This window comes from Rhopilema esculentum, chromosome 12 (genome assembly GCF_057945365.1).
Source record: "Rhopilema esculentum isolate cy_ngs chromosome 12, ASM5794536v1, whole genome shotgun sequence".
Classification (NCBI taxonomy): domain Eukaryota; kingdom Metazoa; phylum Cnidaria; class Scyphozoa; order Rhizostomeae; family Rhizostomatidae; genus Rhopilema; species Rhopilema esculentum.
In genome coordinates, this window is record NC_142826.1 from 6,195,436 (window position 1) to 6,220,104 (window position 24,669).

The following is a 24,669-nucleotide window of genomic DNA, read 5'->3' on the forward strand; positions in this document are numbered from 1 at the left end:
ACTTGTAACCAGATCGGCCTGTCCCTAGGGACAAGGGAAAGTTTTAACTTTAAAATAGAGATGATAGGAAGATTAATAACTTATTGCATCACTCTGATTCAACTGCTAACCCCAACGACCACTCCCTTTTTGTTGGCAAGAAGCATTTATGTACCCCTCTGCATTTTTTTGGCTACGCTCCTGGAAGTGACGGAAGTGACTATGACCCGAGATTCTGATTCAGGATGTCATTGAGAAATTTCATTTAGAACTTTGCATTGTTTCAAAGGGGCCTTACAAATTCCATGTGTGACCGCGCCTTTAATTTGACCAACCAGCTACCGAATGGATATCACGTGGTCCGTATTTGTTGATGACGCATTTTCAAGTTGTTTGTGTTTCACCTTCTCTCTACTCAATAAGGAAGCATTCATAAAAGTGTGAATCAAGTGGATTCTAAGACTGGTCTATATCATAGCAATCGTCAGTTTTCCTAAGTAAAGGCTTGTTTTTTCATATAGAATATATATGTCGGTCCAAGAATCAATCCAAAATTTACAGACTTTCGGTAAGTAAACCTTCGGGATTCTCGATTAAATTTTCTTTAATTTAGGCCCTCTTTTCGACCATTTCCAAAATGGCCGACTATGTAGATTTTTTGTGATCTTTAGATGCATTTGCCGATGCTGCTGATGCCGCTGCTGGAGGAAGCCTCAAGCCGATTCATATAAGGATACAGCAAAGGAACGGGAGAAAGACATTGACAACAGTTCAAGGGATACCAAGTGACTACGATCAAAAGAAAATTGTCAGGGCGTTCAAAAAGGTGAGAAATTGTTCACGATTAATGTTTTTCTTGCTTTGCTGTGATATTTTCTTCAGATCAAAGTCATGAGCAGATTTAAAAGTGAAAAAAGTTGATGTATGATTAAAAAGGAGGTGCTCGACAGTTATTGTTGCGTGTGTAACTGAATTCTCGGTCAATCGATTACACCCTTTCTATGTGTGTGTCGCACGAAATATTGAAGGATATTTGAAGTTTAATTAATTGTGATGTTAACGGTTATGATGTTAAGATTTTTGGTTTTCCAGTTCCTATTTTGTGTCTGGCTTGTCATCACATCCGTGTATAAAAGACTCGTCATATTATATCTGATTGTGTGTGATGTTTGCTTTTTATTTCCAACTATGCCAACCATGTTAAGGTTTATATTTACCTTTCATGTTTTGCAAAAAACTTTTTGTTGATAAGGAAATTGATAATTTTATTCATCGTCAGGGTTATTGTAATGTCTTTCGTGCAGCAATATGCCAAAACAATCTAACTAATCTTTTCATCTTATTTTTTTGTTACATAACACTTAATTAGCTTTTTAATTACTTAAGTTTGAAAAAAATTGCCGTTGTGATACTATGAAATTCACAAACTTCAGGAATTGCTAGTGCTTGATGGAAAACTGCTAAGGATTGTTTAAAATTAAATATTTCAAGAAATGTGTTTTATGAAGTCTGATGGTGATATTTTCTGCATTTTGTTATAATTATTTCAATTATAACAATATATTAAACTGTACCCTCCATCCAATGTGTTTTTATTATTCATTTTACCTGACACTGTTATAACCAAATATATACTCATTCTAGTTTTATTATAAATAAACTATAAAATAGTTAGTAATTTAGTATTCTTGATTTTGACTCAATGGAAGGATTTTTTGTCTAATTCTTAACCAAAATTCCTTTTAAAATAACCAAAATGACCAAAAATTTGTGTAAAAGCTCTTATATAATTTGAGTACCTTTAAAAGTTTGCCCTGTGGATTTTTTCAAATGACTTGGAGCTGCAATTCCTTAGTTCTACTTTCTCATCATAATTTGACAAAGCTAGTTCATATTGTAAAGATTAGATAAGGAACTAAGATAGTCTGACTAAAACCCTTCCATTTACCTCTTTTTGCACCCCAATTTTTGGTGGAATGAGCTCTGTTGTCAGAAACAAGACCACCTTTGACAAGAGCAATTATTGTTCAAATGCTCAAACAATAGGTTCTATCAATACACATAGCTGGGAACAATTAAACTTGAGGCCAAAAATAGCTCATGCATGGATCAAATAATCACTTTGCCTTGGGAAAGGACATACAAAACACAAAAATTAATGAAGGAAGAGTGGCTAGAAATCACACTAAAACCTCACAAGCAACAGCTCATTCGCCTCAGCAAGGATTGCCCTTGTCAAAAGTGGTCTTGTTTTGGACAGCCTGTTCAACTAAAATTGGGATGCAAAAAGGGAGGTAAATTGAGGGGTTTTAGTTGGACTATCTCAGTTCTTTATTTTGTTTTGACATTGTCCCATTGTAAGAATTCCCCTATGCAAATAATCTCACAGGAACTTATTTGAGGATTTTCTTTTATTGAGTTGAGCAAATGATATTAAAGTGCTTTTTCCTTAAAGCTAATAAAAGATTGTTTATTTTCTTCCAGGAATTCAATTGCAATGGAACTGTGATAGAACATCCAGAGCATGGTGAAGTCATTCAGTTACAAGGTGATCAGAGAACCAATATACAGCAATTCCTCTTGGATATACAATTGGCTAAGAAAGAACAGTTGAAGGTGCATGGTTTCTAATGGATCATGCTACTGACGTTCATATTTCAAAGACTGCTTTCAGCTTCTCATCAACAATAGATATAAATATTCATTATTTCTGGAGGACTTTCTTTATGCTTATTGATTTTAATCTGGCATGATTTGTCTTCTGATTTTTATAAACAACAGTTTTGAAATCATAAGTAATTTTCATGTGATGTATAACAAGTAATAAACAGCTTTTTCTTCTGTATTTATGTGTTAACATTTCTTTGAAATATTTCAATATTTGGTAAAATGCATCACCTGCTGCATATATCAGAGGGTTTTTATCGGTCTCATTTCTTCAGCTTGACCTTCCAGACTAAGGGGGCAGGGGGACTGAGGAGGGTCATCAATTGAAAAAATTATGGATGGGTTGTCATACCACCCAGAAGCTATGCCCCTGCCCCTAATTGTCCATAGCATAACCCTTTTTGTTTAGTATGTTTGTGTATGCATCCCCCCTCAGTTTTGTGCGCTGCAACATCTATTTGCGTTCTGTTTTTGTATTTTGGACCTTTAGTTGTTTAAAAGAAAGTGTAGCCGACTGTTTTTTGTGGACTAAATAAACAATTTTATCCAGGGTAGTTAACTATGTTGGATAAGACTTTCTGTAAATGGGTAAGACTTCAATGGAATAAATAATTACTTGGGAAATTTCAAATTTAACTCTACATCAGGATTCCCTAGTCAACAAAAGAGGAAAAGTTTCTTGGTCTTCTTTTAATGTGTATTTCACTTTCTTATTCTTCTGGCTAACGGTTTTTATTCGCTTCATTGAAGAAAGGAAGGACATTATCTAAATTTTGTATTTGCTGCCCCACAGGCCCTACCTAAACTTTGGTAACTCTTACAGCTTTTCAAAAATGTTATTTGATTATAACTGTTTGAGGCAGCGTTTCTAAAAGTTATTATTTTTACATTTGTATTCTCAAACTAATATATGGTTTAACAATTAACATTCAAATCAATCATCTGCCCCCCCCCCCCCGGATTAATCTCAGTCCCCATAACGAGGGTACAAGGAAGCTAAATCGTAACCCGACACGGTGCCATAACCTTCACAGGACCTTTTCCTCGTGTCTCTTGTTGAAAGTTTTGAGTCTGCATGTAGGCTAGAATGCCAACACCGCTACGATACCGATGACATGGACTAATGGAATTGGCTATTGATGAGAAAAAGCGCTTAGTTTCTCGGGAACAGTTGAAATTGCGCTTCTAAAAAATTCCAACATGGCCGACTTTGCAGCAAACTTGAATACAAATCGCCAGTTCTCAACTTCAAGGCCGTCAGTTTTCGACTTACTTGCTCAGGATTCGCTAAGAGCTTCACTGCAACCTGCATTCGACTTTGTTCTTAAAACTTTATCAATAAAATACCCTGAAACTTTGGGAAAATTCGAAGCCTACTCAGATGAAGTATTTTATTTAATGCTGGCTGTCATTGAAAGGCACTTTATTTGGAACCACGACGCCACATTTTCTGAACACTTCTATGGCCTATCCAGAGTAAATGTGACTGGAAAAGAGACGTCTGCAAAAATTACCTTGTTTCAAAAAGTTGCTTCCCTTTTGTGCCTAATACTCTTACCTTATTTGAAAAGAAAGCTTGAAAATTCATACTTGAGACTAAAAGAGCAAATGGTATATAATGGACCAGGCAATGAATCCGAACCTTTCCCGTATAATTATGTAAAAAAGTTTTATCCATACGTACATGCTTCCACAGAAGCAACTAAGCTGGTTTTAACACTCTCCTATATTGTAAAATTGACTGATTTTCATACATTGGCACACGGGTGCTTCAAAATGGCACTGAGGTTCTCTGGTGGATTCACAGAGAAACAAGCAGATAACAGCCCAGTTGTTATGGGAGATGGCAATAGGCGGATGCTGGATATTCTTAAGCAATTGCCTTGCTTGCTGAGAAATGGTTTTTCTCTGGCTACGGAGTATGCCTTGCCAGTGACTGTTTTCTTTTTGAAATTCCTGGAATGGTGGTACTCTAGTGAAAATAGTCCACACCATACAATGATGTCAAGGATAATACCTCCTCCTCCAAAGGAATTACAGGTAATTATGGACAAAACTGTGCCATTGCAAAAGCCTTCAATCTCTAAAGTGAATAAACTTTAGCCAAAAATTTAGCTCTTTATGCCAAAAATTTGTAGATTTAACAAAAATCTGTAGATCAATCACTCAGTCTTGACAAGCTAGCTAATTGTTATTGTTTGCCAGTTATCAATTATGTTATTTTATGCTGGTAAAATGATAACCCATAGTGTCTACCTTCCTAAGTGAAGATTACCGTATTTCCTCTAAAAAAATGCCGCAGCTTTTATTACAAAATCCAACTTTTGGAAGCTACGTTTAATAGAGGGTGGCATTTATCAAAGGACAGCATTTACCACAGAATGAAAAGTGTGTGAAATTAAAAATAATAAGAAAAGGGCCAATGAAAAAAGATAAAAACAGAATTTAAACAATCTTTTCTTTTCCCAGAAAACATGTAATAAAGATTGTGTGAAAGATTTTTCAAAGCTCACAAAAGATGTGTTCATGTTATGGAAATCTCAAGGAATCTATTGGATCCTTGTCTCCCTCAAAGTTTTTGTCTCTTTGACAAAACAACTTTCATAGCTTTCAAATGTTACTTCTTGTTTGGTGTGTTTTCCAATGAACGAGGGCAATTTGAAGGTGGTGTTTTTTAAAAATGGTTGGCTGAAGGTGCTACATTCAATAGAGGGTGGAATTTATCAGAGGGTGGCATTCACTAGAGGAAATACAATGCCTTTATTATTACTGTAAGACATGGCATCACAATTTACATTATCCATTTTCCATTACCTTATTTTAGAATAAACTTAAGGTATGAAAGGGGAAGAGAAACATGATATAATTAAAGAGCAGAGTCTATTCTAAAGACAAATAGAAAGAAATGTGAAAAGAATCCAACAATATAAAGGAGCCAAAACCTCTTAAGAAATCAATGAAAATAACAAGGACTCAAAGAGAACACACTTTATGTTATACCAAAACATCCTTCGTAAGATTAACTCTGATCAAGTTTCATTTGATAAGCATTTTATAGGACCAGACCCTTGCAACATAATTTTAACAAATAATAACCAGCAACTTTATGTGGACTTTACAACTTCCTTTATTTGTAAAATATGCATACAGGCTAAGTTTGATGTATGATTGGCCAACTTAATGTAGAACCAAAACTTAATTTTGGAATTTCAAGGTCCTTTTTGGCTTTCTCTCATCTTTGGTTCCAACTGAAATCACATAAAAGTTGTTTTAACAGTATAAAATAACATCTTCTATCCTCACTACTTTTTTTGTATTAGGAAAGCTGCAGTAGTCACAAGCTTCCTCCAACACCTCTGCAATGCCCATTGTGCTATAAAGTGCATCAAAATCCTACAGCCTTATCAAGAAGTGGGTACGTTTTCTGCTACAAATGTATATACAGGTTTGTTGATGACAATAGATGCTGCCCTGTTACAAAGCTTGAGTGTAGTTTAGATGATTTAGTAAGGTTACATTTTTGATATGGACAATTTTTGCTTTTCTATACCCATTTGAATTAGAGAAAGGATTAACAAGAGAAAGGATTAACATAAGTAATTTAGAAGAAACATTTTCTTTATTTCTATTGTATGCAGTTCTGGTGCAGCTTTGTTTGTGTTGTCAGTATTGAATTATGAATTAAATTCCAATTTGCACAGTAAAGCAATACCGCTCAAAACTGTAAAGCAGCCAACCCTTTTTGTTTGAATAACCCAATAGGCAAGCTTGCAAATATTATTTCAGTTCAGGCAAATAGTTACCTTGTCACTCCAAATTCATGCCTATTCTTTATTGATTTCAGAAGCCAAACCCATAGGCACATTTACTTAAATTTTAGAGGGAAAAGTTTAAATTAAGAATCAAAATAATGCTAGAATGCTAGAATGCAGGGAAGTATGGTACATAAATTGTGCAAAATAATGTAGAGTCCATTGTTCAACCCCACCCATTATTTTATTGCTTCATTCAAATGACAAAATTGCCTGAGTTGTAATACTTTTTTAAAAGTTACCACATTCTCTAATCCATTAGACTCTTATTTGACTAATCATGGACAATTTTGCAGTCAAAGCAGAGCAAAAACATTCCCTTGCTTACCTTTTATCTTTCAACTGTTTCCCTGCCTGTAGAAGCCCTTTTTCACAATGCCTTTGGGCCAGGGGTGGTGCACAGAGTTATGGAGCTGGTAAAAGATGAACTAAAGTATATTTTCTCTGCTGAGTTTGGATAAATTTCTCTATAAGACCCAATGCTGCACCCCAAAAATCATTACTTGAGATCTATGACCCATTCCTAAATAACAGGGAAGGAACTCAGCACCAAGGAAATGCTCAATGTTAGGGGCCGTTCAGTTTTGCAAGTGATCAAAAGACAATTGTTAAGAATAAAAATCACATTTCTCTGAATGAAGTAAAAACTCTTGTAAAAAGAAGTGCAATGATAAAAAATGTAACGAATGGAGCTTGTTTGCCGTGTAATGTTGGCTGATTTGCAATATGAGCTAAATTTACTCTTGTTGAAGAAAATCCGTTTTCCTGAAGGAAAGATACTTTCTTCATTTGAAAAATATTAAATTTATTCGGAATGTTTTGCATTGAAAGACCCCTTAAAATGTTATTTGATATTTAATATGTTACCACAAGTTGTAGGCAAAATATTGATTCTATAAATTCTGTCCTTGCGAATTCCATTGCAAAATAAAGGTCGGGGCTGCACAGGTGAGGCCACTTTTATGCAATGCATTGCAATTGGACGGCTTATTGCCTTTTCTTTTAGCCGCTAAAAGGCGCGTTGATAGATTTGCGATTATATTAACACGAGAGCCGACGAGAGCCCCTTTCATCAACATTGCTCATCCTGAGCTCAGTAAAAAGGTCTGACAGAAATATTTTGATCTATTTATATTGTTTATAAAAGTAATTTGTTCCTTAATTACTGTAAACAAGTTACCATTGACTAAACAAGGCCAAAAAAGTATTTTTCTTCATCTCCACACATCCATGGATATGCTTGATAAGCAGATTCACAGGATCTGTTCTTTAGGGCAAGGTCTACCCTTCTCTTTCATATCCAGCCGTTGCTCGTGAATTAGCTTCCATTGCGATGAAACCAGTGAAAAAACTTTCTGGACATTCCAGTGTTGTTTATTCCTATCGTTTGATAATAAGCGCTTCGTGTTCAAAAGTTATCGACCGATTACCTATTAGTCTCTGGCCACGTTAAGTATATTCGTTCATATCAGTTTATATTTTTAATAATGTGGTGATAGACTATTAAAGTTATTACCACTGCCCGCCGCCCCTGCTTTGGGCATATAGAGCTAAAAATGCCAAAGACGATTTTAAGCTGACATATTGATGTTCTCCTTTTTTCTCTAACTTCTTGTGGGGAATCCAATGCCGCGTTGGTGTAAATGTATATTCCCTGTGACACACTGAATAAATTCACAAACAAGGTGCGTCTTTTTCAACGCTATGATAAGGTCGTTTTTCAGCTTAGGCCCGTATAGTTATTCTCCAAAGAAATCAACAATGCGTCGTGTTTATGTATCCATCGAATTTCACAAAATAGATCCTCAACTAAAAACCGAATCCTACAGTAAGCTACTCTACCCTTATATACTGTTCAACAAGAAATTTTTAGAATATACTCGTACAACATCACGTGTGCAGGTATGCAATTTGGAATAAGCAAGTTACAGCATGTTACGTAAGGTTTACTCTAGTTTTTACAATTATTCTAGTCAATTTTACTAGCGTGCTCGACTTGCAAGCATTATTAAGAAATTACTCGAAAGGTCCAGTTCACCACATTCTCCCTGTTTTGCATTGTCATTGCAATTTGCCTTGAATAATCATGCTTTATTCCTGGGAACTGCAAGCTTTCCGTCCATTCTTCTGTTTCTTATGCACCAAATTGTGCTGTGTCATGGTAATAATTCATGAACAGTCAGTGTCAATAATAAAGTTTTTCAAAGTTTAATACTGCTGAGCTGTTGATAATGGCTTCTGCTAGCTTGTTCCACGACTTCTTTTGAAAAATAAATGTTGTCGTTCAGACGTTTCCTTGAGCTTGTGTCTTCTTGTTTAAATTGTACACAACTTGAAAAATGTGTATGCTTTAAGTCGATGGTTCCTTTCCTGATTTTGAAAACCAATGTCATATCTTCTCGAGTTCTTCTATGGCCAATAGTTGGGAGATCAAGGCCAGTAAGACGCTCTTTGTAAGAAAAGCTTTTCAGTGATGGCACTAATTTCCTGGCTCTTCTTTGAACGTTTTCGTGCGAACAAATGTCTTTTGTCACACCCAACCACACCCAGTAGTTTCAGCAATGTAACACAAAATATAGAGAAGATAAAATCCTACAGGTATCAGTGTGAAAGTATAATATTAAATACTAATGTTAGTAAGGTAGCGGGACTCAAGCCAACGTTCTCAGAAAATGTTGTCACAGGTAGTATTCCAACATAATCGATTCCAACAAGTTCCAGTGGTCCAAATACTTCAATTGGTTTCAGTGGTGCATGCGTTCTGTTATTTGGTTCTTTTCTTTGTACAGAGAGCAAGCAATTCTGTAAATGTCTACTGATGTCCTTCTTCATGCCTTTCCAGAAGCAGGCCTGCCTTATTTTTGCGATCATTCCCTTTTCCCCCCTTTTGCACAACCAGCTGTTTTCTTGCTCGTATCAGTTTCCCCTTCCAAACAGGAGTCCACAAATGGTACAGTACGCGGTCTTCAATGACAGATTGACTCTTGTGTCCTTCTGGCTCACTCCTGTCTTCTTGTGGGTGATTATCGCCATCACGTAAACGAGACATCATTTCTGCACACTCTTCGTCTCCTTTTTGGCTGCTCATGACATCTGTTGCTGAAATGACTGCAACTTCCACCTTCGTTTCTTCAATAGGACATCTCGATAAGAAGTCAGCGTTACCATTGCATTTTCCAGGTCTGTGTTTCACCTCAAGAGAATAGAGTTGCAGGTCACACATCCATCTTTCCATCTGAGTACTCTTTGGCTTCATTGTTTGCAATCATTTGAGGGGTCGATGGTCCATCACAATAACAAATGTTCTTCAAAGCAAATAATCGTGGAAATATTGTAACGCCCATACGATCGCCAAGCATTCTTTCTGAATCGTTGAGTAATTTCTTTCACTACTTGACAGCTGTCTGCTTGCATATGCTACCACTGCTTTGCCATCGACAAAGTTTTGCGCCAACCCTGTTCCCAGGCCATAGTCACTTGTATCAGTATAAACCACAAAATTACGATCAAAATCTGGTAGTCGAAGGACAGGTTCGGTAAGCAAGGACATTTTCAGATGCTCAAATGCTCTTTGCGCCTCTTCATTCCACTGGAATATCTTGGGCTGTTCTCGTATTTTTGTCAGTTGTGTAAGAGGCTTCACGATGCTTGCATAATTGGGCACAAAACGTCTGTAGTAGGAAGTCATACCAAGGAGTTTCTTTACTAATGTCCTGCTAGTAGGAGCTGGAAAGTCTTCTACTGCGTTGATCTTTGCTTAATCAGGTCGTATTCCATCCTTTGAAATGATGTGTCAAAGATATTTGACGTTTTTTTGTACCCACTGAAACTTGCAGGGTTTCAACGTATTAGAACTTCCCATGTTCTTCCTGGCTCTTTGGCAAAGTAGATCTCAAAATTACAAGTTTAGTGAGGTTTCCAATTCTTCATTCCAAAATATAGCCTCTAAGCGAATCTATTCTCAACAACAACCAACAACTAAACCAAAAATATGAAAATAATTAGTATTACACCCATTATTGAATAACTCTACCAATCAGATTTTTAGTGCTATACGTGTGAGATTACTTAGCCTGCACACAAAGCAGTTCGTGATTTGTCCTATTGGTATGGTTATTATTGATACACGCAAAAGAGGGGATTAGTATAATTATGCTCGACTGCAAAACATCCAAATAAGAGTACAATAATTAAAATATGATAATATGAACGTTTTCATTAAAAGAATTCGCTTACATGTAGATTCGTCCATATCGAAGCAATCCTGGCTAGAGCGTTTACCTTTTTTCCCAGCTTCTTTACAAAAAACTCCCAAAAGTTGAACATTCTTACTTTCTATTATAGTAGAACCATTTATTTGAATTTTAGATTCATCTTAATTAAATCGATTGGCTTTAAATGTTATAAGCTTGGTTTTATCGCCATTGAAAACCAAACATTTTTCATAAATCCATTTATTAAGAAAACAATTTTCAGTCGTCAGTTAGTTTGTTCATATCAGTACTTGACAGCCAAATTGTATTATCATCTGCATAGTTGCATGAGCTGTTTTTGTTCAAATGCAGAAAAATATCGTATATGTAAATATTGAAAAGCAACGGGTCTAAGATTGATTTTATGAAATGGGCTAAGGGCTAAGGAACTCCTTACTTTGTTTCCATCCAATCATTAAAATCTGAGTTTATTTTTACTCGTTGTACTCTTTTATCTAGATAGCTATTCATAAATTCCATTGCGTTGTCGCTGAAGCCATAAGATTTCAATTTGGCTAGTAGAAGTATATGGGGTAAACATTCAAATGCTTTTGATAAATCCATAAGCACTGCACCAGCCACATCTTTTTTATCCAGGCGCTTTTTCAGACCTTCAATAAGTCGTAATAAAGCGTGTTGTGTGCTATAACCTTTTCTGAATCCACAAAGCAAAGCAAAGGGAACAGTTTAACAACGATGTAATTGTAGATTTGATTGAAACATTATTTTCTCAAATATCTTTGAAGCTGAGGGGAGCACACTTATTGGTCTATAATTCTCTTTACTGGTTGAATCTCCTTTTTTGAAAATAGGGCACACATTAGCCATTTTCATAAGAAAGGGAAACGTTTTATCAGAAATAGATCGATTGAATATTTCAGCTAGTGGTCCAGAGACAACGTCTATTGCCATTCTAAGAACTTTTGGGGGATGTTATCGGCTCCTGTTGATATGTCTTCCTTTAGGTTGTAAATTATCTTTCTTACCTTCTTGGAAGTTACATTTTCAAAGTTAAACTTAGGAAATTGATCAAACGTTTCCTTGATTTTTAAAATACTACGGTGGTTTTCAAAGCATTTCAATTGATTTAATAGTGACGAGGCTGTCCTTTCGTCAGACGTCTGTTGCACATTATCAGATAAAGGTCAGGCTATATTGATGCTTTCAGTAATATTTACGAAGTGATTATTCAAAGTTTGTGCAACTATTTTGCTGTCAAACAGGATTTCATCGTTCTCTACCAGTGTGATTTAATTTGCTTTTGCATTTTTATCATTTAATAAAGGCTGGATAGTTTTCCAAATTTTTTTCTTATCGTTGACGAATTTAACATCTGAATTTTCGAAATAACTTTTTTTAGTGCGTCTAATCAATTTATCACATCTATTTTTGACTTTTTTATACTTCTCCCTATTAGAGGCTGTTTTATTTTTGTTGAACTCTCTTTTTGCCTTAGATCTCAGCATTATCAATTTTCTTATATCTTTATTCACGAAAGGCGCATTGTTTGCTCTTACTAATTTTTTCTTCGGAGGGGCCTGTTTATCGAGAATTGAAATCAGAGTTTGATTGAAAACAGCGCACGATACATTTTCTTTAGGTTTTTTAGCTAAATTAAATTGAAGATCCTCGTTAAATTGATCGGTAGAAAAAGTTTTATAGCATCTCTATGAAATAGAAGTAGGTTCAGATTTTACGAATTCAGTTTTTAGTACAGTATAGGTTAGCTTATGGTGGTCAGACAAACCTGTCTCATATGTACCTGTATTTATATAGCTGTATTTCTTGTTTAAGATCAAGTCATAGCATTTTGGCGGATTACTTTTGTAGCATGTTGGCTCTTTCATCAGATTATATAGATCATAGTTTTCCATAAAATTTTCTATGTTAGAAGAACCAGGTTCCATATTAAAGTCCCCAAGTATTAGAATTCTTTCATAGCTTCGTGAATAGAAATCCAATAACTTACCTAATTCATCAAGAAAATAGATGCCATTTTGGTTTGGAGGGTGATAGATTCCAACAATTATCCATTTTTGTTTTTTAAAATTAACTTCAACGGAAATAATTTCTATATCATTTGCTGCGTTGATATTTCTTAATTCTTTAGCTGGAATATTTTCATTCACATAAAGTAGTAATCCTCCAGCTCTCTTTATTTAGTAATTCGATAGAGCTCTCTTTATTTTGAATTGCCTCGTTTCAATCATCATGTTCTCCGTGGGTTATAAATGAATGATTAGCTTTTTTGACTATAAGGGCATGAAGGCTCAATTATGGTTAAACTGTACATTATCTTACCCACTTGTCATGTTTGCTGCAGATGGTTAATTATGTTTCTCGCAAGAAGTATGTTCCCTTGTCTATATGATGATATCGTCTAAATGCACCAGACAGTGTGTCCAATGAAGTCTTGTTAGAACGTAGTTCATCAGCCTTTGGAAACAAGCTGGTCCATCGACGACACCAAATGGCATGGTCTGAAATTCCCAATGCCCCTGTGAAGTCGAAAATGCAGTTTTTTCCTTATCTTCTACTTTCATCGGGATTTGCCAGTATCCGCTTTCCAGATCCAATGTGGTGAAAAACTTTGTTTTACCAAGTGTATCAAGGGTGTCATCATTCCTGGAAATAGGGTATGCATCCTTCTTTGTCAACTTACTGTAATCCACACAAAATCTTGCTGTTCCATCAGGTTTTGTGACCTAAACAACTGGAGAAGACCATGGACTTTTTGAAGGCTTTATGATGTCTGCAACCAGCATCTTTTGTACTTCTTCTTCTATGATCTTTCGCTTCGTTTCTGGTACCCGATATGGTCTTTGCTTTATTGGAGAAGCAGAACCAGTGTCGATACTGTGTTCCATCACCATGGTTCATCCAGGTTTTGTCTGACCAACAATCTACTTTCGTTTAAAACATGACACAAATGTTGTTGTTCTTCCGTGGAGAGATGCCAAATGTGTTCAGATCAGAATGCCTTATCACTGTCATTGCTTTGTCCTTGACTTCTGCTTTGATCTCCTGGAAAAGTTCCAACACTGCCATTTTATCTCCTTGCTCCAGTCGAACTGGACTCTTCGTTGCATTCATAATCTCACTGCTACTCTCCCGTTTTTTCTACTTTTGGTCAGCACACTTGTCACGTGGATCTTTGTTGTTGATTTTCCTGGTTGTCTCTCAGCAAACAGAAACAGTCGTTCTCCGTCTCCGTTTATTTTGGCTTTTATCACCATGCTGCGTAACCAGCGTACACGAAATTCCTGCGCTGTGACATCTAAACTATAAATTATATATCCCACCCCTGTCACCAGTTATGCCACACCCAACCACGTCCAGTAGTTTCAGGAATGTAACAAAATAAAGAGAAGATAAAATCCTAAAGTAATTCAAGTGTCGATTTGTTTTCGAAATTTTTAATTGGCATCAACGATAATCTCAGGTCTTTTGTCTCTTCCGACTCTTTTATTTCAATTTGCATTTGTCTTTTTGGTCGATAACCTAATAAATATTTGAATCGTCCCTCTATCCATTCTTAGTTGTTACGTGCAATTAAAAACACTTTTCTGCATTTAGAGGCAACTGCTACTGGCTGGACTAGTTTTAGATTCGATAAATGTCATCCTGAACTGGTTGGCTGCTGCCTGAGGTTTTTCGTTATAATTTCAAATCGTCGGCATATATCTTCACAGAACTGTTTTCAATGCAACCTGGTAAGTTGTCAATACAAATTAAAAAAACAGTATGGGTCCAAGGACGCTATCTTGGACGAAATCAATGATCTAATTGAGTACATTACCTGTTATTCCAAGCAAAGCTATCTTAGAAAGAGGTTGTTGATGGGGTACGGAGGCAAATGCCTCTGTGAAGTGAAAGTAAATTACATCGATGCTGTTATCGTTCATCAAGAAGATAAGTCCATTCTTCTGAGACTTATAATAATTGTGTTACACTCTTAAGTTTTGCTCTGAAACCATTTGATAATTCGCTCTGATAGTCGACAAATGTGGCTTATAAGGTTGATCGGTCTGTAATTTTCTTTATCGTGTTTCAGTCCATAAGATAGGAGTTATATTCGCCCATTTCCATTTCTAAAAGATCATTCTTGTGCTGAGGCTGGATTTGACAAGTAATCACAACGGAAATGCAATAAAAAAACTCAAGGTCAAGTAACTGAATTTGCCTCACGTTTTGGCCACAAATTCCATCAGCTGTTGTATCTTCAAAGATTTCTAAAATAGCAAGTCTCTTTGAGATAAATGCTGGAAGTGTTTTTACCTTAGAGAGGAAAGAGCCTACCTTGTGTAAGTCTGGACTTCTTGATTGGAAATTGGAAAAACTGCTCATACGCTTGATCTTAGCCCCGTTGCCGGCAAAAAGTTGTTATGCTGTTTTTTATTTGTATTCTATCCATTTATATTTCTTAATCTTGCTGTTTTCCCCTTGATCTTATTTTTGATCATCATTCTGACGTTTAGTACTCTGCGGAAGGTCAAACAACAAATATTTGCGTATTTAAAAGAACTCATTTATCACTTCGGTAATCCTTTTGTAGCCAATTTACTTTATAGCATTTTGCTTTGAAGTAGTGTATTTTAAGCAATTTTCAAGGACATAAAGTTTTCATGGCAAGATTATTTAACAATAAAAGCACATTTCTAAGTTCCTCCATCACTAGATGTCTTAGCCACTCCCTGGTAGCAATTTCGATTTTGTTCCAGGTAGAGTAGAGAAAAACAGATTAATGCTGTCTCTTTACTCACATTGTTCTTTATTTAACTTTGGTAATCTTCATAGTTTTCGATCTTTGTTTTGATGTTTTATACTCTGGAAGTATCAGACGAAAAGCTTTCGTTTGTTTCAATAGATTTGCTTTTTTCAGAGCCTTTTTCTGTTATATATTTTCACAAGATAACTTCTTGGGGTGGGGAACACTGGTAGGCCCCAAACCAAGTTCCAGAGACTCACTCGAAAAGTAATGAATTCGATGATGTAGGTTCAAGGCTCCGATTTTCCAAAACAACTTTAACTATATACACGATAATGACTATATACACAATAATAAGTAAATTTCCTCAGTAAGATGATAAATCCGTGATCAGCGAAAAGGTTCTCTAGGTTCACAACTCCGCTTCCAAAAACATAAAACAAGCATATATTTCTCTATAATAGATATGTCAATCAAGATTAAGTTGATGGTTATAAAAGTCAGGGGGGTATCTTAAGGATAACACAGTTTCTCGACATTTTCCACTTCTATATCATCATAAAATTTTTGATAATCATTCGGCGTTTAGTTCTGGGTGCAAGGTCAAACAACAAAGATTTATGTATTTCGAAGATTTAATGTATAATTTCCGCAATTTACTTTCAGAATTTTCTTTTTTTGCAGCATATTAATGCTTATTTAAACGTGTATGCATTTCGTGGCAAGTTCTTCAACAATAAGGCACATTTCTAAGTGTTAAACCCAAGCGGTCTAATTCCTGTCTAGCAGCACTTTTTGTTTCAGTTAGAGTTGCCAAGACAAGTTTGTAATAAGTTGCCTCTTTAGCAGATGAACCAGTCTTACACGAAACAAGGCTTATCCAGTTTCTTTATTGATTTGGCTATGACTTGTTTATTTTCACTTGAGGTTTATTTTTGATAACCATTTTGACGTTTAGTACTCTGAGGAAGGTCAAGTAACAAAGCTCGACATGATTTTTTTTCGCCAGACTGTTTTTTTAGTTTCGTCTTGTACTTCTTTATCTTTCTTGTGTGAAAGCTTTCAAAGTCATTTTCTAGTTGAATATATTTACTGCTTACAAGAATGTATAATGTATGATGTATATTTGCTGCTTATTTTTTACTAAGACTAAAATTCATTCATCCTCAAAATGTCATATCTTATATTCAAGGTTTATCTTTTGTTTGTCAGATTTTGTTTCATCATTGAACATGCATTCCATATTACTAGAACTAGCAACTGCTTCAATTACACGTTCTCTTCACTTGTTTGTGAAAATCCTATCTTCGTGATCGTAGAAGATACAAAAATTACGATCTTTGGCCTATTCAAAATCTAACTGTCGTAGAACACCTTTTTTTTAGAAAATATTAGCAATTAGTGCAGTCAGTAAAAGGAGTATGAACTGTCACTATTTTTCACCAACCAGCAAAGCTTTTCATTTATTCTTCATAGTGGATGCCAATTCACTTAAATCTATATAGCGAAAAAAGAGGTATATTGACAATAGATGACTGATACCTGTCTATCAAGCTTGCAAAACATTGTCCCTAGTAATGATTCTTGTGGTGCAGCATTGTCTCTTACCTTAGTCCCTTCAAATTTCGCCTGTCTTTAATTTTCGCCCCGGAAGGGGGCGAAAATTAAGGGGGGCGGATTATGGAAATATTTGATGGGGCGAAAATTAGAGGTAGCAAAAAATTAAAGGGAACTTAAAAAATTTATTTTCTCTAAAAGAACCTTAGTATTTAGGCCCTTCAAGAAAACTTCAAGTAACCATCTTTGCGCGCGTCAAATTTTTATCCTGCGTTGATTGCTTTCATTGTTACAGTTCTCATTTAGTGACTTTCTGGAAATATATCCATACTGAACGTCATAAAAAAGATTTCTCAATCCTTAAAATTTTGACAAAGATGATAAACTTATGTCTTTTTAAGGGGCCTTACTATAGTTCAAAATAAAATCCATTAATCTTCGATAACGATAATATTGTCCTCTCCAATGTCTGAAGGGTGATTTTGTTCTTCCATTTCCAAAGTGCTCTCCTCCTCAGGGCCATATTCATCCAAATCATCAGCGGCCAATCTCTCCTCGGCTTCAGTTTGGTCAGAAGATACTATCATCTTCTCTGTCTCAATATAGTAGTCTTGCAGATATTCTTTCATTGGCGACCTTCTATACTTGTTGTCTCGTACACGACCTTCTAAAGCGCTTCCATAATTCAAGAAAAAATGGCAAAAGCGGTTTTTCAGCAAAAAGTTTCCAAGCAAAAAAAGATTTTTCAGAGGCCCGAGTGTAGTTCCATGCCGCATGAACGTTCATTGCTTGGAAACTGATTAGGTCAAAGCTTTGAAATTTAAAGTGTTTGGGGGCGAAAATTAAAGAGGGCGAACTCAGCAAAGAAAATATATTTCAGTTTACTTTGGTGTCTTTCATTTTGCCAATTTTTGTTGTTAATTTTTTCTTCATTGCTAATTTGCTATTTATTTATTTATTTATTTATTTATTTATTTATTTATTTATTTATTTATTTATTTATTTATTTATTTATTTATTTATTTATTTATTTATTTATTTATTTATTTATTTATTTATTTATTTATTTATTTACATCTTCTTATGATGCTTCTAACTTTGGCCAAGACAAGCGATTGAAGTTTCTCCCTGAATTCCCATTTCCAATATTCTAACAATCAGTACTCAGACGAAAATTTCAACCTGCACAAATAAGCTACAACATTAAACACGATCACTCTTCTGCCTTATTCCAGGTGTCACATTGCTAATAAAACATCAATTTTGCATGAACTCTCACTGATCGTTTAATGTTTCATTCTGTCTGATTAAAAATCAAAAATCTAAATAGTCATTTTGTTATCTGATAAAATGTTCCAAGATAAAAGAGGCTTAACTTTTGGTATGATTTGATAATTTACTTTAAAGTTTATGCATGGGCTTTTATAGTACCGTAGTATCTACAGCATACAATTTTCATTATATCTTCGTTTCCTTTTCTATGGGCTGTTTGATCTAGCGTTTATTTCTAATTCTGGTTGTTTTTGGTTTCTATTGAAAAGCAGGTAGTGAAGCTTTGTATTTAGCATTGCTTTAAGTATTTCAGTTTTGTGTAGATAAAGTTTTATTTTTTTGTGTTTGCATAGGAGGTGATTCTTACAGCAAGTATCTTTGTTTTCTTTCACCAGCTGATTTTTTCACACTTGCATTCCTACAAATTGATTGGACTGGCCTTCTTGGCCCTTTTGTCTCTTTAAAAATCGCTTCATTTCCCTGATTCTCTTTTACCGTTTCCTTGTAGACGGCTGTACGCCAAATAAAATGGTTTACTGCCCCGTCATGCTTTTATGACGGCTTTCTTGATTGCTGGTGCCTTTGTTACGTACCTTTCTGCCCACTTATATATATACTGCTCAAAAATATACCACAGCCCATATGAAAATTCTTCCAAGCTTTCAATCATCTCAACAGCAATGATAGCGTTAATTTTAACTTGCATCTAAATGGTTCATAACGATGACATCAACATAAACATCCACCTGCAAGACATCAAGTTTGTTATACAGTTTTATTTTTACGTATTTTGAGAGAATTGCATAACTTTACTCGGTCACGCCCTTCAGACTCTCGGAAAACGTGGGAAACGTCCTTTTCAGTATTCTTGATCTATTTTGAAACTTTTGGAAAAGCAACTTTCTCAAGCAGCATTTTACGTAACGGGAGCTTTTTGCAAGAACGAAAATCGAAACCGACCTGATCAACCCCCTCCTAAAGATCTTTCAAAGGAATTCAAGAAATTAGAAAATCGACCTCTGGGAAAACTTGGGTTGATATGTCCACCCCAGTCCACCCCGTGGCGTCGCCACTGGTCCAATCCCTGATTACAATTTTATACCTTTTTGTCCATGACGTGTTATTCATTCCCCTCATTTTACTTTATCATCTTCTAACCTTGAAGTTCAAAGACTTAGACCGTTTTTATTAAAACCAGTCCAATTAGCATAACATTTTTCAAAATTATGCTTGCTACTTATTACACCAAGCGTTCTCCGAACCCCATATCCCGAAGGGCGAATCACTCTAAGAAACTCTCGTACACCTTTTGTGAAAATCCTGTTGTTTTATCTGAAAATCCCCAGAAATCCTTTTGATTTAGGCAAAATCTCGTACGCTATTTGCAAGAGTGAGTCGCCCCTCGCCATATCCTATACTGCTTTACATGTTCAAGGAGTGGTAATGTTTTTTGGCAGATAACTTTGGATTGCAGTTTATTCGACCATGACTCCTTCAAATAAGCTTATTAAAAAGTAACTCAGATGTTAATTTTGATAGTAGTCAACATTCATGCAAGTATTTTATATCTCGCGTCTGTTAAATTCATCATGTTTTTGGAAAATGTAAAAAAACTTGTTAATTTGTTTGAATATACTTGTATTTATTTATTTTCAAAGTAGTTTTAATGTCTTCAAAATATGTAAGTTAATGTGAACTTTGCGAGTTATTACTACTGTAAATGTATTGATTGTATTTTTGTCTTTCAAAAAAAATGTTTACCAGTACTGTAGTTCTTCCTCTGTCGCGTGAATCTTGAAAATCAATCAATTTCGCATCACAATTGTCGTCACCACCATCATCATCATCATCATCATCATCATCATCATCATCATCATAATCATCGTCATCATCATAAGCTTCAATGTGATCATGACTGAAGTCCCTCTGAACGGGTTCAGAAACCCAGCTCAAATTTGGTAATACCTTTTGGCCATAATTTCATATACAGAACCTAGCTGTGTCATCAAATGATTAACAAAGTCAAGAAATGCAAATATTTTCATGCATAACAATTATCATACTTTCATTTACCTCCATGAAGTTATTCATGCCTAAAAGCCTCTCATTTTCCATATTTCTGATGTCCCTAAAAACCTAAATTCTGCTCTTGTTTTCATAAGCATATCAACAAGCGATTTTATTATTTCCGTTCATCTAAAATAATCAAGTTATAGACCTACATATTTGTGTTCTGAAAGCCATTACAGGGCCCGCGCTACCGGAGGGGGGGGGGGAGAGGTGGCCATGTCCGCCAACTTTTTTGCGAAGCAAGTAGTTGCTGTAGCTGCAATAAAAGGGGTCAGAAGCCTTGGCCTGCTACATTTTAGCCTTGGCCCACACCCCCACTTTCAAATTCGTGGCGCCGGCCCTGAATTAATTCAATTTTTTTGAAGATAAATGAACTTGTTTGAAGCTGTAAACTTTCACAGTTGTAAACTGTTGTTAAGGGCCCCAGTAATCCATTAGAAAAATACAACAGTAATCCATTAGAAAAATTAATTCTTTCGCTTACAATATTTCAGGGAATGATTTTGCACGTAGAGGTATTTCATGGTGTTCTTTCAGGTTATGTGGCCATAAGTAAGAAATTATAGAGACAGATTTTTCACGACGTCACATTGCGGTATTCTGTTAGCAAGCACTAATTTTTGAACAATGTGTCTTTGAAAATTTTCTTGCATGTTAGCAAAACAGAGCAGATTCTTTCGGCTGACCATGCTACTAGAAATGTCATGCAAGACTTTTATTAAATGGTGGAAATTAATTTTGCAGGTAGTGGGGGGGGGGGGAGCAAAACCCACAAAAACAGGAACATTTGCCGACAAATGACAGATGCGCCAAAATCTGTTTTTGACGGACAGGTAAGCAAAAGCTGGAGGGTGCTTCCCCTATTCTACACGACCGCCGTTTATATTATTGCCTTTATTAAGTGGTCTTAGAGGCAGTTAATAGAATATGGTTTTAGAAAACCAATGTTGAAAAAAGAACAAGATTTCGAACTCGGGTCTCAAATGGCAAAAAATATCTGGTTTGTCCAAGCTAAACTGAAAACAAGTATGTTCCTATATATGAGTTTCTATTGTATACTGAGTGATTTCAGTTGTTCAAATATAAACATGTATCGTCGACATATAATTCTCATGACTCAGCTATACTTGGACCTGCTCTCAATCTTTGACCCCAGTCATGTGTTATGCTACGATTGGTTGAATTTCATCCAATAAGATCTCCCCTCGTAACCTTTCCCAGGCCTTTTCCTTGAATTTCGCGGTTCAAGTTCAAAGCACGCAGCAAAGACAAGATTACTCGTTTGTTTCACTTCATAACAACTACTGCAAATGGACAATTAACTGAATTTTATTCATATCAAATGTTGAAAAGCCTCAACTTTAAATTCTAATTTTATGATGGGGAAAAAGAGTCTTTGTGTTGCATATTTTTTATGGCTCTTCTTCGGCGCACTGGGACTGCATCACTTCTACTTAGGCCGCGACAGACATGCGTTTATTTGGTGGTCAACATTTGGGGGAATTTTCCTATTCGGCTGGTTTAGAGATCTCTGGCGAATCCCATCGTATGTTGACGATGCAAATGAAGAACCAGACTTCATGGATGAGCTGACTCGCAAAATGAGGCTTCGAAAGACACCACCTTTTAATGTAACAAGGTTTGCCGGACAAATGACTGTTGGCTATTTTTATGGAATACTCGTAAGGCTTGCAATCCCAGAAGAAGCACCCAAGTCTATTGTTGCATTATTGGTATCCCTTGGCATAGCAGTAGGTGTTCACTTAGTTGGAAACGTTGGAAGAGAGAAAGGAAGCTTTCGATATCCATTTGTTGGTTGTTTTATAGCCTATGCGATTTTGAACATTCTTACTGGAGATGACGTTAATTACATGTACTGTGCACTCTTTGGATCCATGGCGTTCAATTATTTCCGAGAATACAGACAAAAAGTAGAGAAAAAGAAGACCACTTGTCACAGAATCACAATTCTAGCACTTAGTGGACTTCTGATTTGCTCTCTTTGGTGTTCTTTTCTTTATTTCAATGCCCATATTACAACAGAAGAAGGTGAAAAAATCAAACTCCGTGACTCTGTTAATCACTTCTTCAAATCTCCTGCCTGGTTAGAATTCAAGGAAACATTCTGGGGACTATACGAGGAAGCACAAAAACAAGGATGGAGAAATGTTTATGATGAACTAGTTAAAGCTCTAGATCCAAAAGGTGAAGCTCATGCATTAAAGGTTCTAGAACTGTCTGAAAATGCAACTGAAGCTGAAATAAGGAGGCAGTATAAGAAATTGGCTGTAAAATGGCATCCAGATAGGAATAAAGATAATTTAGAAGAAGCTCATAAGAAGTTTATTGAAATACAAGATGCTTATACATTATTATCAAAATCTAGAGGTGAAAGAAAAGCCCGCAACCAGAGGTCAACAACAAATGAACGGACAGAGTTTTAGCATTCTTGTTGTAAAAAATATATTTTCAATTTAGTTCAGTGCCCTCCATTTTAGAATTGGTGACGCATGCCCTGTAGTTGATAACTATACAGGTAGTTATTAACAAAAACTATCAATTCTCAGTTGCTCGTCACAATTAAGATACACCCTGATAGAAATTATCATTGATGGTTGGCTGTTTGTGTGTGTTGACAAAGAATTTAATGACATGAAATAAACTAGATTAGACTAGGGAAACACAAGTCAGGTATAAAGCCATTTGTGTTGTCATCTATGATTTGTATTTTAAAATAACAGCTATATAAATTGTTTCAGCAAATGCTAGAAACTTTCTATTGAAACAGCTGATTCATCATGAAAATTTCTGTTTGCCAGTGGTACTTATTTGTATGTTACAAATTGGTTTGCCTAAACCATCTTATAAAGGTTAAGAGCAAATCACTCTAGTTTCAAATGACCAAATATGCCAATAAAGGGGACATTAGAGGGGGGATATTAGAAGGACTAAAGGATTTTACAATAAGTATTCAGTGAATCAACATCTTTGTATTGGTTAAACAGACTAAGAACAAGTTAATCAACTTTGATGGTTTTAAATTGTACGTACTAAACCATAAGCTATCTTAAATATCTAATTTTTACAAGGACAAATTTAATAATAAATGTAAACAACACAAGCAAGTTTTAATTTATGAAAGTCTTATTGTCTTAATTTTTTGTGCCAGTTTCTAAAAGAGATTGGAAGAGTTTAAAAGCAAGTTTGATAGTGTTTGAATAGGAGTGAATTTGTGAGAAATGGATTAGTGGAAGGTGTTATCTCTGGCCATTACTTTAAAATCCAATATAAATTAAAACAGTTTTTATGGAATCTGTTCCTTGTCTCATTTTTGCTTATTGTAAATATTTTTAGCATATGAAGACCCTGCTTTCAAATCATTAATAAATTGAGTTTTAAAACCAAAAGATAGAGGGCACATGATCTGCTTGACTCATTATTGTACAGACACTTACTTCTAGAGATTCTTTTTGCTTGATTTGTTCTTTAGGTACCCAAACTTAATTGTCCTATTCAAACTTTTTGACCATTGGCCGACCCCTTGCTATAAATTTGAGAATTGTTTTATAATCTCCTGTTAAGTGTTTGACTGAATAAATAACTTTATGCACAGGTGTTCAAAGAAGGGTCTGAAGAGCTACTACTGGTTTAAGATATAATGTTGACATTTTGCACATCTTAACTCACTTTGGTAGTTTCATGTATTTTATCTGTGTATGCCAAATTGAGTACAGACAGGTTCAGGCATGGCCATTGCTATGGGGGTTGTGAGGGATGTTTCACCCCTTTGAAAAAATTCCTTTGCATAAGGAGATGGGTTTTGTCATCTAGGGGTGCTTACTTTGCAAATTTTTCAACTTTTAAGCTAATAAATGATGGGTTCCCTTATTTGTTTGCAAATGGGACCTGGACAGCCCATTTAAATACAATAGCTAGTGACAGCCTTGGGGTTAAGTTATTGTGACATTTAATGCTATACATAACTAGCAACTGTCAAGTGCTATTTTTAGACTTGGGTACTAGGTCCCAGGCTAAAAAATTATTGTATCATATTTGCATCCAACGGGAAAACCAGCACAAAACTTGAGTCATCTAGATAATTTTGTGCACTGAAAAAGATTGGATGCAGACCCTTGCTGAAAAAGGCCACAAAATTCCATTGTAGGCTATGCAGGGCTCAAGTGGGAAACGCCCAAACCCACTGAGCTCTGATAAGTACTAATCTTGACGATTGATACCTATCATAGATCTATGATACCTACGTTATACCAGTTTCCTGTTACCTAGCAAGCAATCCTTCGAAGCAAAGATGCAATGAAAGGTGAAAGATGCCTTGACCCCCCATTCTTTA

General features: G+C 35.6%; 3 protein-coding genes across 3 annotated transcripts; all 3 read left to right on the forward strand.

Moving 5' to 3' along the window:
• The first annotated feature begins 368 nt into the window (after positions 1-368).
• Positions 369-2,889, forward strand: LOC135681419 (eukaryotic translation initiation factor 1b). Its single transcript, XM_065195888.2, has 3 exons — positions 369-547; positions 651-805; positions 2,464-2,889. Exons 1-3 carry the CDS (start codon positions 508-510, stop codon positions 2,608-2,610), a joined length of 342 nt encoding a protein of 113 aa, XP_065051960.1. The 5' UTR covers positions 369-507; the 3' UTR covers positions 2,611-2,889.
• A 151-nt stretch (positions 2,890-3,040) lies between these two features.
• Positions 3,041-16,800, forward strand: LOC135681417 (peroxisome assembly protein 12-like). The gene is made up of 2 exons (XM_065195885.2): positions 3,041-4,686; positions 5,967-16,800. Exons 1-2 carry the CDS (start codon positions 3,847-3,849, stop codon positions 6,168-6,170), a joined length of 1,044 nt encoding a protein of 347 aa, XP_065051957.2. The 5' UTR covers positions 3,041-3,846; the 3' UTR covers positions 6,171-16,800.
• A 4,740-nt stretch (positions 16,801-21,540) lies between these two features.
• On the forward strand, positions 21,541-23,741 carry LOC135681416 (dnaJ homolog subfamily C member 22-like). Its single transcript, XM_065195884.2, has one exon. It carries the CDS (start codon positions 21,695-21,697, stop codon positions 22,760-22,762), a length of 1,068 nt encoding a protein of 355 aa, XP_065051956.1. The 5' UTR covers positions 21,541-21,694; the 3' UTR covers positions 22,763-23,741.
• Positions 23,742-24,669: the final 928 nt, after the last annotated feature.